At 36.6% G+C, this 17408-nt stretch overlaps 1 protein-coding gene across 6 annotated transcripts in view; it reads left to right on the top strand.

The window, feature by feature from the left end:
* fmnl2a (formin-like 2a) overlaps nt 1-17408 on the top strand; it is an 88155-nt gene continuing 70747 nt past the window's right edge. For all 6 annotated transcript variants that reach the window (XM_084422358.1, XM_084422360.1, XM_084422361.1 and 3 more), the window contains exon 1: nt 1-379. In XM_084422358.1, coding sequence (XP_084278484.1) covers nt 266-379 — 114 coding nt within the window. In that variant the 5' untranslated portion in view covers nt 1-265. The remainder of the gene's footprint in view (nt 380-17408) is intronic.

Genomic DNA, 17408 nt, shown 5'->3' with positions numbered 1-17408 from the left:
GAAGTACGTTTCAGATACTGAATCATGAAGAACAGAAAAGCTCACTGGGAGTGGTGCGGACATTGTGCAATATGCGTATAGGACACGTTATGTGCGCTCTTGTTGCCTGTGTGGAGTTATAATGCAGCTGCTCACAGACCCTGCTGCTGACCTCCATGAAGTGTTCAAGCTCAGATAAAGTCGGACAGACACTGTAAACGGATACTGGGAACACATACAGGACAAACCCGCAGAATAAGAGTGTGATTGTGATACTGGAGGAGAGATGGGGAACGCTGGGAGTATGAACCAACACACGGACCCCCGAGGACACCACATGCCCCTCAAACTGCCCATGCCCGATCCGGCGGAGCTGGAGGAGAGATTTGCGCTCGTTCTGGTCGGTAATAATGATCTTAAAGATTATCAGACAAACAACCAGAAAGAAATATGCACTTTCAGATTTCACTTTCCTTATTCTATTCTATTCTATTCTATTCTATTCTATTCTATTAACATAGTTGTACTTTTATTTATTTACAATCAAAAGTAGGCTATATGGATCCGTCTTGTAGACATATAGAGAAGTTTACTTTGCCATAGTATTTTTTTGCTTCTGTTCTGTTCTAAACTTGGTAGTTGTACTTTTATTTATTTGCAATCAAAAGTAAATGGATCCGTTTTGTATACATATAGAGATGTTTACTGTGCCAGTTATACTGTTTGCTGTTATTCTATTTTATTTTATTATATTCTAAACTTGGTAGTAGTTATTTTGTTTATTTTCTTTCAAAAGTACATGGATCCGTTTTGTAGACATATAGAGATGTTTACTTTGCTATTGTAGTTTGCTGCTATTCTATTCTATTCTATTCTATTCTGTTAGTCATATAACTGGCCTTGGACAGTTCCATGGTAGAGTGATGGTATCAGATGGTAATACAACAGTACTTGAATTTAATTATCATATTCATACACCATAGTATTATTTACTGGCACTTCAAAGACTACCATGGTACTACATTGATACAATTTCCAAAAAGCTGTGGCACTTTTTGTTAACTTTTTTGTTTGTGTGGTAATGGTTGATATTATTTCAATGTTTGAAATAACTTAATCTTGGATGATAGAGCAAAAGCAGAATACTTATGTTTATTATTATTTCAGTTTAATGTCATTTCATTCATGAATGTGTTAATAATTGCCCTGTCTTAGGGGCTGAAAGTGCTGCTGAGGGACCTTATGTAAAATCTTTTTTTAAGATTTTAAAGATATTTTTTCCTGAGTTGTCTAGATTGGTTGTCTGTCTTCTGTCTTGGGAAAGTTTGCTTATCACACACTTCCAATGCTTTCCAGAGAATAAAATAGCCATTTGTGTAATACAAATAAGTTTGTTATTTAATATGAATTATTAAATGGCCATTGTCAAGACAGATTACACCTTCATGTCATAATTTGTTTGAACTCTGGCATCATGTGCCTCTGTCTTGAACAGCAGTTTCCAAACATTCCCTACTCACCCAGTTCTTTTAGCACAATGCTGACTGGAATATGGCACAGGAAATGGTGTCACGAAGTTGGAATCTACAATCCTTTGACTGAAGAATGCAAGGAATTTTTTCGATTAGTATGCAGCTACCTGAAGTGTGCTGTGTGCTGAGTTCTGGCCATCTGCAAGGCCTGGTTTTATGGGGACATATAAATGTAGGTCAGACCCTAATGCTTCACTAAACACTAGACAAACCCTTTCAATTAACGCACACTCTCACACTCACTATTCAGAGTGGAGTTTTCTTCAAGGAAAGCAGCTAGTTCAGTCAGTCCCTAAGAATAGGGAGTTGGTTCGGCCTCTTTTTTTTACAGGCCCTCAGGCTGTGGCTATTTTACCAATTGAGGAGGCCAAACGATTAGTTACCAAACTACTCGTTTGGCCACCTCCTCCTCTCTCTGAGTCTGTAACTGTCTTTATTTGTGGATGTTTAATAGTAGTCACAGTGTTCTTGTCATGGTAATTGCTCCGAGTCACGGGCAGATGAATCCAGGTCTGTCATGGCTGACGTCACTGTCTGCTTAGAGCAGATTGGAAGCTCTTATTCCTAATCTTTGGGTTTTAGATCACCTGCCTCTCATGGTCTTGATACATATCACACAGAGCGAATGCCATTGTTTTGACTAGCTATTATGATCTGTTCCTTATGAATAATAACCTTTTTTTGTGTGTGTGTGCGGAACTATTGGTAACAGTACAATACAAAGTTATAGTACTATGTCCATCATTCACTCAAAAAAATGAAAAATAAATAAATAATCAAACTAAAAATGTTAATGCTAAAGTTAAATATATTACATTTAGAGATAATGTAGAGCAAGATGGTCATTATTGCAAAATAAACCCTTACACTATAGTAACTATTATATTTTCGTATCGGTAATATCGGTCATATCGGTATCGGCCGATAAGAAAATGTGGCTGATATATTTTAACCGAGAAATAATGTATTATTTCCTTCAGCAGAGACACTTCAGATGTTCTCCATGATGTTTTTGAATTGCTTGAAATATGATTGGAATCAATTCAAAAAAGGAACATAGTTCAACGTGCAGCGCAAGTCTGTCATATAGACTACATACAATTATAATGAGAACATCATTCTAATGGTGTGCTTGCAAAATGATGAGACTTTTGCTTTTGTAATCAGGCTCTCAAAAATGATATAAAAATTTGTATTTACATTTATCGGCCAATATTTCGGTTATCAGCTTTTTTTGGCGCTTTTAACAATATAGATTGTTTAAAAGGAGCTTAACAGTGATAATGGGAAATTAAAGTAACAGAGATTGTTTTGTCTTTACAGCAGCTCTAGAATAAAGTTATTGTCCAGCTAAAGTTAGTCTTTGATTGATTCACTTCCATTGCAAAGATCATTAGTTATTAACTTAGGGGCCGCTAACACAACACCATTTTAACTGAAAACAGAAAGTATATCCAACATAACACATACATACAGTACACTCATGGCAAATCTCAACTTGATTGTTTATATTGTTGGATATTTGAAACCACATTATTGCCCAACGATTTATTTAAAGTTGGATATACAGTACATCTAACTTTACCTGCATATAGTGCTCTCACACAAAGCAATATATACTATCTAGCAAATATTGGCTCTGTGATTGTTTATATAAAATGTAAACTAAATTACTGCAGAGTGATATGCAAATTTGGAAATCTTATTCCACATTATTAGTATATATTTTTCCACATACGTACATTATACTCACGCAAGGTTTTAACTGATAGAAGTTCCTAGAAGTTCATTTCTTTCTCCAACATAGCCGTTTACTCCTAAATCTTTTTGTCAATAAAAAAAATTGTATTGTTTGTGTTTCTGGTTTATGGGCTCTTTTTATACGAATGAAGGGAACATTTCTAACCTGTACCTTTTCTAGTTGCCACTTTAAATCAGTACATTTGAATTTATGAAGATTTAAAAAGGCCATTTCATGTTTTTATGCTTAACTGATTATAAAACAGCCTTTTGAAAAGCCCTCATGTACAGTCAAACTATCAGCAATATAGAGCGCACGTCTCCCTGAGAAAAGTGTCCTGTCAGAGACTGGCGGGCGCACATAGGGATGATGCGTTTTTTTTCTTGGCTGAGGCATTAGGAACACTTTAGCACGGTAATCACAGCTTTGAGTGGTATTTATTGCTATTAAAGCCCTGGTGTGTGCCAATCCACGGTCTCTTCCAGTACTTGCCTTACTGAGTGAGAAAGATCCTTTTAACGGCCGACTTCTGCTTGAGTGCTGCTTTCATCCACAGGTCATTCTGAGAGGAAAATATGATGATTAGTAGATAGAAGAAGAGGGTCTTGATCTTTAAATTCTGGGGGCCACAAGCCAGGATTTGCACTGCAATTTCCACTGGGTTCAGGTTGATCAATTACAACAAATACGACTCTTAATTATAACTATTTGTGCAGTTGCTGTATATAGATAGAGTACAACTTAGTGCACACAGTCTAATACCTAGAATACAATTGGACATTTACATGTTTTAGCCCTGCAATAAGCCAAGTGGAGAAATGTATATATATGAAGCTAGTGTTTAGCAGTCTTTTGGAGCTAAACTGTCATTTCTGTGGTGACCAAATGTCACAGTTACATAAAGTTCAAGTTAGTGCATGCTAGTTTGGGCAGCACAGGTGATATTTCTTAAACTGCTTTTATGATGCTTCTTACAAGCTCTCAGACTTCATAAGTAGCTGTTTGCTGTGTTCTTAGCTTGCTTTATGATGGAAAGGTGTTTTGGGTCCAACTGGGTCAGAACGATTTTCAGCCCGTAATGTTTCGTGGTGTTGGCACTTTTTTATTCCAATAGTTAGTTCCTGAGATTCTGTGTATGTTTAAGGTTCTTTTAGGTCAAACTTTGATCTTGGCTAAAAGTTTGTTGAAAATGTTAATTATCCACCCCAGGAGGTGGGTTTGCACGTTTTACAACTTGTCTAATTCTAAAATTGTGTGCTAGAAATATGCATTAAATAAACAGAATTAAATATACAAAATGTTCAAATTAAAAATTTGTCAATAAAAAAACATCAAATTGATTGTGGTCAAAGTGGCCATGAAGACCTTAATTTGCTGGTTCAGGTGTGTTTGAGCTAAACTTTGCATGACCGTGGGGCTGCGTTAGAAAACTTAAAAAAGCTTCCTTTGAAAGATGGATTCCAAGGTAGGAAGGCATCAAGGCCCGTCCGAAATCCGAATCCAATGTTAGCTAAACTTCCTCTCTTCTGAGATTCCTTCATCTGATCGATTTTTGAAGGCAGCATTGATGTATCCTTCGCTGCCTTTGCGATCCTACAATCCTGTGCTTTCCATTCTGACAGTTGAGCTAAAAAATAAAGATGGCATCTGAAAGTTGTGGTTGGGGGTCAGTTTGTGTGTAAATGTATGTTTTTAACCAAAGTTTTCCACTTCTGATGTCATTTCGAGTGAGAAATTACTATTGTAGAAATTAAATATTTGCTTAGTTATTGCCAAAGCTCTCTATTTTGCTGTAGATCATTAAACCGTTACACTGCCTCGGAAGTCTGTCCGAAATCAGTTTCCTGAGGAACCTTCATGCTCAAATGCTGCCTACAAAGTCATTGCCTGATAAGTCAGCGAGGCAACAAGTGAGCTGCCTAAGTTTTCAGACACTGCCTGGGTCTCCAGTAGCTGGTTTAATCCAGTAGCTGGATAATACAGTGAAGGCAGTGTCTAGCTAATGTTCACTAAGAAAATCTCCTTATTCTTGTTGCATGGATCATGCTGCAATACTGTTCTGGAATCAGATGTCACAAGAACACACTGGCCATGTCCCAAATGGCACCCTAAACACTCGCGATCTTCCCACGTGTTTGCAGTTTCGTCAGCCAAGGGGGTGCTCGCGAGCACCCTTCTGAAACCTAAAATGACAAATGGGACACTCTTCCTAACACACCCATGGACTTAACGGTCACGCGACAGCCATTGTAAGTCCACAAGACCGAAAGTGCATATGAAGTGTGCCATTTGGGACAGGGCCAATATGTGACCTTGGCCATGACAATGAGGCTGTTTGCCTTTGGTTTTGTTCTGAAAGTTGTGTCTTTTGTATGTGTAATGTTTTTTAAATATTTTCTCTTATCCCAGTGTATCACGTCCAGAGACAACTATAAGTAAGTCATTCACAGTTCTGGTGGAACAAATGGGCATGGTGTTATTAATTAACAGGTATAGTCCCTCACTAAACTTACTCCATAAGTCAAATTTGCTGCGTTGGGCTGGTTTGGATGTTTTGATAGTGCCACAGTGTTCACACTTTTCAGAGGGAATAAACCTATGACTTTATTATACAGTAGTTGCTCATTACACTGGAATAGGAGAAAATATTTAAACATTGTAAAACTACACACTTCACTTTTTATCCATTTCCAGTCAGTGTTTTATGAACAGAAATTCAATAATTGTACTGAGTTTAGTTGGTACTGTGTCTTGCTGCTTGTTGAATCCTTGGTATCAGTTTCAAACTGTACAATAATTAATCTTGCTTCTGGCTGGGATGTATTCAGATAGATGGTGTATGTCTCTATTTAAATGTAAAACCTAGTCGCAGCCATGTTTGCGATTGAGTAACAGCTCCCGGACTCTAATGCGCTGCCGGGCATTGGTGTGGTTTCCATAGCAGTCACACGCGGCTGTTCACCATTTCTGCAAGGTAAAGAAGGATGATGGGTTTCACTATGGCTTTAAAGAGGAATGTGTCTCACAATGCAAGTTTATTGCTTGTAAAAAAGACTGCCAGGTTTGCCGTGAGTAATTAATCTGAGAAACAACAGGATAACCCTCACTAGACTAACCTTGATGGAACCAAGTCATTTTGCTTTCTAAAATTCAAGATTAAAAAGAGAAGATAAAAAATAATACGACAATCACTTTCACCCTTTAAAAAATGACCTCATGAGCTTGACTAAACCCATGCACAGATGGCTCTGTTTATAAGTGAATCGTGGTGTTTGTCTACCTCGTCTTACACACACTTTATGCAATGTGTCTCTACTGTAAATATACCATTGTAAAGTCAGACATTGGATTTCCCATCAGCTGGAAAAATCTAGACCACCAAGCCCCCTAATATGAGTCACGTGCTGGCTTACCGTCTAACGTTTCTCATTGGGCTGAAAGAAATGACTTATATCTGTAAAAATGCGGTAGTTTTTCCATGAATCCCTCAATGGAAATGCGGCGGTAACAACATCTCTGCAGTGCTGCCTCTTAAAGGATTCTGGTGGAGCAAATTGGATTTTGTGACTGATTTTCACAGATCAAGAGGCCTTGTTTTAATCAGTGGGTTAATATAGTTGTTCTTCTTTATTATGCCTTGAATGTTATTTGAGCCTGGTTTCTGTGTTGTGTATGAATATTACAGAGTTAAACATTCAAATCAAATGATTGCTTAACAATACTATTAGCCAGACCAGGGTTCGCAAACCCCAGGGGGTTTCTTTTTTATATACAGTGCAATGCATAAGTGAATACACCCATGCTAAAGTTGACTAAAAAGAGGAATAAAAAAATCATATTTTGGAAATTGAACTTAATGCCTTAATTTAAAAAATTAGGAAAAATCCAACCTTTAAGGACACCAATTTTCTTTGTGAATGAATAATGTATCGTAAATAAATAAATGTTCTTCCTTAAAATACATGGTGCATAAGTGAGTACACCCCTATGTTAAATTCCCATAGAGGCAGGCAGATTTTTATTTGTAAGTATTTAAAAAAAAAAAAAATTAGGATACTATGCATCCTGATAAAGTTCCCTTGGCCTTTGGAATTAAAATAGCCCCACATCATCACATAGCCTTCACCATACCTAGAGATTGGCATGGTTTTATTTCAGTTAGCCTAATAGCTAGTTTGATTTGCATTGAGAGATGATCTTATGGAAAGTACCCCATGCCAATCTCTAGGTATGGTGAAGGCTATGCGATGATGTGGGGCTATTTTAATTCCAAAGGCCAAGGGAACTTTATCAGGATGCATAGTATCCTAATTTTTTTTTTTTTTAAATACTTACAAATAAAAATCTGCCTGCCTCTATGGGAATTTAACATAGGGGTGTACTCACTTATGCACCATGTATTTTAAGGAAGAACATTTATTTATTTACGATACATTATTCATTCACAAAGAAAATTGGTGTCCTTAAAGGTTGGATTTTTCCTAATTTTTTAAATTAAGGCATTAAGTTCAATTTCCAAAATATGATTTTTTATTCCTCTTTTTAGTCAACTTTAGCATGGGTGTATTCACTTATGCATTGCACTGTATATATATATATATATATATAATTTATTTTTTTGCCTTTTATTGTGACAGGACAGTGTAGAGTTGACAGGAAGCGAGGAAGGAGAGAGACGGGGGACGGGATTGGGAAAGGTCCACGAGCAGAGACTCAAACTCGGGCCGCGCAAGCACAACGGCGCTACATGTCGGCGCACTGACCACGAGGCCATCGGTGCCGACACCCCAGGGGGTTTCTGAGTTAATGAAATAAAATGTATTAAATCAAATGTAACATTAAAGTAAATAAATTGGGCTGCACAAATAATCGGACTAAAGTGTGATAATCAGATTTAAAGGCACAATATGTAACGTTTTTGCTTTAAAAATAGCAAAAATCACTATATCTATGTTATATATATTTTTTAGTTGTGTACTTACATTATCCCGACTGTTTCCAACAACTTTCAAACCAGGAGAAATTTGTAATTTAATTCGAAGACACGTCCCGTTTCTTTTTTTCCGTTTTGTCGACGTCAATGGCGTCATATCCACGTTGTCCCTGGTTTCCGCTCGTACTGCCATAGCAACCAGAGCTATGAACCAGAGCCCTCTGATAGTAACCAAGGCGATAGACGTGGACCACTGTGTAGTTCGCAATGTCTATTTGCACGCTGTTGTTTCGTTCAAACATTATGGACCATGGCAAGCAGACTTTGGATAAAAAAGGAGATCTAAAACGAGAATCAATATCAGCGCGGTGTTTTCGAGATGCCGAGAGCTCCCATAGACGGTATATAAACGAGAGCTCCACGTCCGAGACTTCGACCGCTCCTACATGTACTTTATTAAACAGGTGAGCACATTTACATAAAACTAATCAATGTTATATAGTTCAACAATGATAAAATGTTAGAATATGAATGAATGAATGAATGAATGAACATTCAAATGCAGTTTAGTGTGATAGTGTAATGTTAGACCAAGTGAAACAGCGCTGCGTTACCTCACAAGTTTAATTTGTCTAATAAACTGACCTGTTAGTAATTCTGCACTCGCGTGTAGTTCGGTAGAATGAAATGTCCATATTCCTTTTATATCCGCGGGACTCGCGTCGCGTGTGGAGCTGATAGCTGTCTCTTAGCAATCCCGAACTGCTTCATATCACAGTCATGATAAAAACATCGATGTATTCACTCATCCATAAACATTATTAGATCGGTCGGCTTGACGCTGACGACAAGATCCATAATTCTTAGCAAATGTTGCGTCATCAAACTACGCCTTTGTTATTGTAAAGAGGTTAGCGACCCCTAGTGGCGAAAAATTCCATACTGTACGTTTAATTTAATTAAGTATATAGTTTGTTGCGCCGCGTGCATCAGAGTGAAGCGCAGAACTGTGTTCATGCGAGCAGCTCATAATACGCTGTTTTCAGCTTCTCATAGTGGCTTGATTCACAAACTTCATTTAACATGCATTTGAGAACACAGTGTGCATTAGGTTCACTTTATTTAGACATTTGCATATTTCCGAAGATTTTTGTGGGCTGAAGTTTACAGCATCTCATCAGTATTTCACCAAAATAAAAGCTTTATGATTTGAAATGTTAAGACCCCCCCCCCCCCCCCCCCCCCACCCCACCCCTTTAAAAGACTTCTCGGTTATATTTTATTTGAGTATTATTTTTGTTACATTTCATATTAAGCATACTTTGTCTCAGATGTTGCTACTAAGGACAAATAAAAATAGACACAATTGAGACACTTGTTGTTGATTTACAGTAAGGCTATTTTTACACATGGTTCAATTGCATATATTATACTTTTAGGTCAGAACTATGGTATGTTTGCATCATCAACATAAGTACCACTGTGAGTACTAGTGGGATCATTACATGCACATAATGACATTTGGCTGGATGCTTTGCAACAAAGAATGCTTTCCTGAAGGCACTTCATTTTCTGCATTGTTGTAGTTAAAGCTGTGGTGTGACTCTGCTATTCTCGTAGAATTAGAATGGGTAAAAATAGATTTGTGTTATTGGGGTTATAGATTATGTACTGTTAAATTTGTCATCCTTGGTGTGAACAGGCATATACTATTTAGGATGGATTACAAATTGTACCGATCACATGAGCCGTACCTCAAACCAAGTGGACTCACCAGAGTTCAGAAAATGACTTTCACATGAAAAAAAAAAAAATATATATATATATATATATATATATATATTTAAACAATAAGAAATGGACTCTGTTCTACACCAGATACTCCCTAAAAGGTTAGAGCTTCAGAATACATTTAGACAGCATAGTTTACATAATTTTCTCTTGAAACTATTTGATGAGAAATGTTTGAGCTCATATTGTTCTAGTTTGCTCTTACTTTTGACTACAGTCTACAGAAAATCTGAGCACAGTTTTGAGAGCTCTTGAGAAACTCATGTGAGATTACCCAGCTCTTTTTCTTAATTTGCTCTCAAATTAATCTCATTACTCTCTAGGAGAAACAATCGAGGTATTAAAAGAGATCTATTTTGTGACTGTATTCTTTTCCAGAGTACATGTTGTACTGATTTTCATACAGTTGCCTCCTTCAACTGTGATTGATGCAAAAAGGATCCTTGATCTCTCAGTTCGATTGTCTTGATGTTTAATCATCTGAAGAGAAGGGAAGGCCGTTCTTTCGAGCGGTGTGCGGGCCACACAGAGTGAGCCGAGTCTTGAGCCCGGTATTAAAGGATCAGTCAGTGTGCTTTTGTTAGCCAGATGCTGTGAATTAAACACTGAGGCTGTTTTTTCCTGTAAAGAGGGGGCGATTTCCCCCCTATACAGGCTTTGAGAATCCCCTCCGAGAATTTAGCTCCAGTTAAAAATAGAGAGAATGATCCTAATGAACAAAGAATCTTCACAGTTTTAGTTGAGTTATGAAGAAAGTAAGAAGATTTTCAAACAATAACACTATGTTTGCTTGAGTAACAAATAAGGATGTAGAAGCACATAGCTTAAAGTCTTGACATTAAAAAAAGCTTTTGAACATTTCCACCTTGCCATTTTCTGCAACATATCAGTGCAATAATGCATTACATGAAGTTTTTCAACTTGTAAACAGTAATTAAGGTAACATACAAAAGATAAACCATTTTTTTTATTAATCAGTTGTATCATATAAAACTCACTGATCTGACCATTGTCTAACCTTGTCCTGAGAACACAGTTCAACCTTTCAGTTAAAATCTACCTTCAGTACTGTACATTACTGACTCTTGGCTGAATGTTGGTCATTGCCATTTTATTATGTTCACTTGCTATCCAACAGCTTTCCATAAGTCTTATCTTATTCTATTATATTAGTTTGAAGGACAGAATTCATAAACATTATATTGGACATTTGACCTTTAATCATATAGTTTCTGTGACAACTCACATTCTAAATTGTGCATTAAATGTGTCTACTAATTGTTCATTGGAAGAGTAAGGCCATTATTTGTCAAACATGCTGGTAAGCAACAATGGAGACAGGGAACTTATGTACGTAGAACGTCAAGAGTGAGCGCTGGTGCCAGACAATATGTTGAAAACAGTAGATGTAATCAGCTACATTAGCGTGACATCATAGTGAGCTCATAACTATGTCAAACTAGTGTAATATATGACTTTTAACAGGGCCTGTTGTACTTTAGACAACAACATTTACAGTGTTTGCAAAACAGAACTGTATTGATATTCTGGTTAGAGATTGGTAAAGCTTTAAGTCCAATTTAACTCCAATTAATTCAGTGTAAAGATCCCATTTAAAGTGTTTTGGAAGATTATTTCAGTCTCAGGTGTGCTACCTGTAACCTAAGATTAAAGTTGGAAAATCTTCCACTTACTGAACAGACAGATAGTGATGACGTTATTATAGTACAGAATTGTGATTGGTCTTACATCTAGAGTATGAATTGCATTTGATATTTTCTTCTTAGTGTGTATTTAACCATTCATATGTATACAGGCAACAGTCAAACCTGGGAGTCAACACATGATGCAGCATTTCCTTTAAACAGCACAAAGCAAGCACAACTGTACAATTCTTAGCAGCTTAATTAATAATCTACCTCATCTGTTTCTTAGAAATATGTAATATAGTAGATTCAGTCATTAATATTTTGACTTGAATAGTACCAGTTAATTTAGACGCTTGCACATGAAGCTCATTTTAGGATACTTAATAAAAAAATAAAAAATTAATTGTTTAAAAGCTAGAGGGGAGTTGTTTAAAAAAATACATATACATATATACATACACACATTTAAATATTTAATTATATTTAATTATAAATATTTTCATTCAGCAATGTCACATTAAATGACAAATAATTTCAAATAATTTATTTTATTTAATAAATATTTTCACAAAAGAATATTAAGCAGCAGTTTACATTGGTAATAATAATAAGAATACATGTATCTTGAGCAGCAAATCATCAGATTATAATGATTTCTGGAGGATCATGTGACACTGAAGACTGAAGTAATGATGCTGAAAATTCAGCTTTGCCATCACATGAACAAATTACATTTGAAAATATTTTAAAATAGAAAACAAAATTTTGATAATTTTAAATTGTAATAATATGTTTCACTGTATCAAATAATTGTAGTCTTGGTGAGCATAAGAGACTTCATTCAAAAACATTAAAACACCTTACTGACCCCCAACTTCTGAAGAGTATGTATTTTTTTATATAAACTAAAACTTTCATAAAAAGTCTCTCTGCGGGTCAGTAAGATATATAAATCCATCACTCAATATGTTTTTAGTGTTTTCTGCTGTATAAGCAAAGTCGTGTTTGTCTGCGTTGAGCGTGTGATCAGTATTGTGGTCACAGACCTGTTCTCCGTCTGACTCTTAATGAATCTAAATGAACAATAGCTGCTCACCCTTCAGCAGACGCTTGAAAACAGCTGTGGGTTCTGTACACACACACACACACACACACACACACACACACACACTGTCTTTATTCACTCTCAGAGCAGAGCCTGGCACGAGCCTACAGTACCTTCCACTCCTCTCTTCTGTGTGCCCATCCATCCATCCATCCATGGTCCCACCGGGTCGTTTAGGGTCTTTAAGGTCTTTGTGGCAGGCTGTTGTCTGAGCTAATTAGCCGTAGCGGGGGAGAATATAAACTCTAGCTGGAGGGGAGAGAGGAATGAAGACACTAGTCTATACGATCAGTTAAAGCTAGCATGGCTGTTTTGGGGCTGCTGATTTTGCATGCTGGAAAATTTTGCCTCTGGCAAAATGAAGGGTTAGTTCACCAAAAAAAATAAAATCTGTTATTAATTACTCACCCCCTCATGTCGATCCAAACCCGTAAGACCTTCATTTATCTTCAGAACACAAATGAAGATATTTTTGATGAAATCCGAGAGGTTTCTGAACCAGCCATAGGCAGCAACGTTATTGCAACTTTCAAGGCCCAGAAAGGTAAGAAAAGACATTGTTAAAATATTCCATGTGACTACAGTGGTTCAACCTTAATGTTATGAAGCGACGAGAATACTTTTTGTGCGCAAAAACAAGACAAAAACAATGACTTTTTTTTTAACAATTTCTTCTCTTCTCGTCGCTTCATAACATTAAGGTTGAACCATTGTAGTCAGAGACTATTTTAACCATGTCTTTACTACCTTTCGGGGCCTTTCTCGGATCTCACCAAAAATATCTTAATTCGTGTTCCGAAGATGAACGAAAATCCTACGGGTTTGGAATGACATGAGGGTGAGTAATTAATGACAGGTGGGTGAACTGTCCCTTTAAGCTGCTTCTTGCATGTTTCATGACACTTTCAAAGTGAAATGTTCAGTAAGAGACATTAAAAGAGCATCCTGTTTTATCCAAAACAGATGAACATGAATCGGGCACAGTTAGTTGTTGTACGTATCACAGCAGTTCAGAAAATGAAATGTTTGGTGAGAGGTGCTATAGCGTTCGCCTAACCCTAACCCTAGTGTTTTAAAATAACATACCACCTACACTAAACCTAACCAATAGTGTTTTACATGAGCAAATGTGAGATAAAAACAAATTTTAGCTAGCTTCTACGAGTCTTTGAGCTCTTTTCTTGTGAGCCATATACATATACATACTCGTATTAAAACTATTTTCAAATATGTTGTCGTCACTAACTAAAACTATTAAAAACTGTTAATTGAAATGAATCTGAAATAACTTTGAAAGCAATATTAGAAATGTTTCCTTAGCAACTAATGGAAATAAAGTTAGTTGCTAAGTTGAAGTTGAGATACTTAAATTACTAAAACTAAAACATGTAAAACTAAAGTTAAAAAGTTTAAAACTGAAATAAAAATCAATTAAAGCTATATATAAACATATATAAACTTGGGCTCAGATTCAGTGGCAACTAACTAATGAGATCTGAGTTCAGTTTCCAATGTAAATGAAAGTGAAACTTTTTGTCGACTCAAAAGGTATTTCAGTTTGTTTGTTTTAAAGAGAACTCAAGTGTGAAATTATGATTTAGTTGCCGCTTTGATCAAAGTGACAAGACTTTTGTCCTAAATGAAGACAATAGACATCAACATTTATCTCTTTTCCATTGAGTTCCATTAAGTGTACTATTACGGCCCTGACACGGCATATGCCAGAGGAAAACCAAACCAAACAAAACAAAACAAAACAAAACAAAACAAACAATTGTACACCTGCCACACTGAAAAAATAGTAACCTACAAATCAGGTCAATATGGGTCAATTCTTTATATGGTGGATCAATGAATGTGATTTCTAATAGTAATAATAGTAGTACTGCTTCAGGAGCGTTACAGCATAGTGTTGATCCTGATAAAAACACACTCTCCGAAGCAAGCGTAGAGCCCCTCATAAAAGCTAAGGGTCCAATTCACCTCGTTTTATAGCCGTTTTATAATCTTGAAAGACATGCCCGATCAGTAGATGTGACGAGTGTCTGTGTACTGATTAACTCAGAGTGATTAGCTGAGCTCTTTTGTCTCATGCGTCGTGTCACACACTCCGCAGCATCAGTGTGTGTGACTGCATTGAGCGCGGAGAGATGATGTCACAGGCTGGTCTGGCGTCTTCATCAGCCAACAGTGACTGCTCAGACTGGATGCTGGGCTCTCTGCCCTCATCATTGTCCTGCAGTGCATCATGGGAGCTCTCAGGATCACGGCGGTGGCCAAGGGGACAGCTGCGAGAAACTCCAGCGTGGCCTGAGCTCCCTGCACAGATGGTGTGGAAGTGTGTGTGGGTGTTTTCTTTGGCCAGGCCATGTGTTTGTGAATCCAGATGTTATTCTGACTGTACAAAAGCATCAGAGCACTTAATTACTCAAAGAAAGAGAGAGAAAGAAAATTGATACAGCATAGTATCACAATATTTTGTGTGGGGATATTGTATCGATACATGGACGGCAAGTATTGATCTTTTCAGGGCGTGAATTTTGGTTCGGGATTGTGAGTATTTTTCAGGAAATTGTAATAATAATTTGAAATCTTAATTTCATAATCAGTACTACATCTCTCTCCCGGATGTGCACAGTAAAGTGCAATACTCAGCGTATCGCAATAATATGGTATCCTTGCTTAGGAATTGTGATAATATCATGGGGCCACTGGTGGTTCCCATCCCTAGAGAATATGATTGTTGAATAACTGGATTGTATAGTCACAGCTTGACAAACGCAAGTTCCTGTCATTTGATCTTAGGGAGGGTTTTGTTTTGTGCCGTTTCAGTATCTAGATATTTGGTGTCCTTGTGCTTACAAGTCACGATTCAACAGAAAGAAACAAGGTTTATTTAAGTTCAAGTCTCAGGTTCTTATTTCTATCTGCATATAGCCTGCATTGCAGGTAATTCTGGTCAAGAACCTCCCAGGAAAGAGACTGACCGACATGTAAAGCAACCCACTGTAGTTTGCTTTTATAGCCTACATGAGATTTAGGTAATACGGTTAAATTTAGGTTTATAATTCAGGTTTATTGGCAACATTTACAGACTTTCAGCTGTTTGCAATGAACAAATCAAACAAAAGTAATTGAAATAGCAAAACACAACAAATGTTTCAAGTGTTGCTATGAAGGGATTGAATAATTTTGAGACTGCAGAAATTATTAAAAGTTGCATTTTCAGTTTAATTTGGGGAATGACCTTGAGACATTTGTTGTGTTGCGCAATTTCAATTACTTTTGTTTGATTGGTTCATTGCAAACAGCTGAAAGTCTGTCAATTTTGCCAATAAACCTGATGTGCAATGCAGGTTGAATAATTTTGATTACAACTGTAAGTTTTGGCGAATTGGCTATTTTGTACAATCTCATTTGTATGTTTTCGTAACATCTGCTTATGCCCCAGTGACGGGTATGGTTAGAGGTGGACCCTCATGCTTACTTTTTTCTAATCATCCTACGATTTGTACGATTGACATAATACAAATTCATACAATACCATACATAATATAGTTACGTTTTCCCATATATATATATATATATATATATATATATATATATTTGTGTCTGTGTGTATGTATGTATAAACATATAAACAAAAGCTTTCATGTAAGATTATCACGATTAATCGATTTGACAGCACTAGTATTTATTTAAATTTTAGGCTTTGCAATGCCAAATTGCAATTTCATTTTTATTTTGCTATATCAGCCCTATTACAAGTAACTAGAATTTCAGAATCTGAAAAACAGGCCGTGGACCAAAAAGTCAGTCAGTCTGTGTGGACCTAGTGATTTCAGCCAGCTCTTGTCATTTTTTCCACAATATTGATCAGGCTGTCCATGAACAGTCCATGCTCATAAGGCTGAGACTAGTTGATGCACCTCTCACTGGAAAAAGATTTTACTTACTTTTTTCTTCATCTGTTTTAATGGTTTTTTCTTCATCTGCTTTAATGGTTTGGCTTCCTAGACTCTTAAGATGTAATGACCCATGTCTGCAGAGAGTCTTTTCACTTCTTATTCTTGTGATCTGCTAACATCTGTCGTCTTGCTCAAGTGAGTTTAGCCCGTGGCCGTTTTTCTACCCCGTGTTGGGACCCAGCGGGGGAGCTCATCCGTTTCGGTGACGGACTCACTGTAATGCACGTATGTGAACTTGCTGTGTCGACTGTTTGCACTTAATCTTCAGTAATGCTCAGACATGTAACTTTTTGGACCCAACCCAAAATCCCTGTTTTCCCCTATGGTATCATGAACAACAATTAACTATACTTTTACAGCATTTATAAATCTACACTATTCTTCAAAAGCTTATTTATTTGTAGTTTTTTAAATAAATTAATGTTTTTTATTCAGAAAGGATGCAAAAGTGACAATAAAGACTTTTAGAAAGTGAAAAAAATATAATTTATTTCATATAAATGCTGTTCTTTTGAACTTTCTATTCAAAGCATCCCGGGAAAAAGAATTAAGTAGCTAATCAGCATATTAGAATGATTTCTGAAGGATGCCATCACAGGAATAAATTACATTTTAAACCATATTAAAGGGTAAAGGTCATTAAAGGTGAGTGAGTATAAGCCTTGGTGAGTATAATAGACAAAAATCTCCTCCACCCCAAACTTTTGAAC

The sequence above is a fragment of the Rutilus rutilus genome, assembly GCF_951802725.1.
Source record: "Rutilus rutilus genome assembly, chromosome: 10".
Classification (NCBI taxonomy): domain Eukaryota; kingdom Metazoa; phylum Chordata; class Actinopteri; order Cypriniformes; family Leuciscidae; genus Rutilus; species Rutilus rutilus.
Note: the sequence above shows the minus strand (reverse complement) of the source record. Positions and strands in the feature narration are given on the sequence as shown.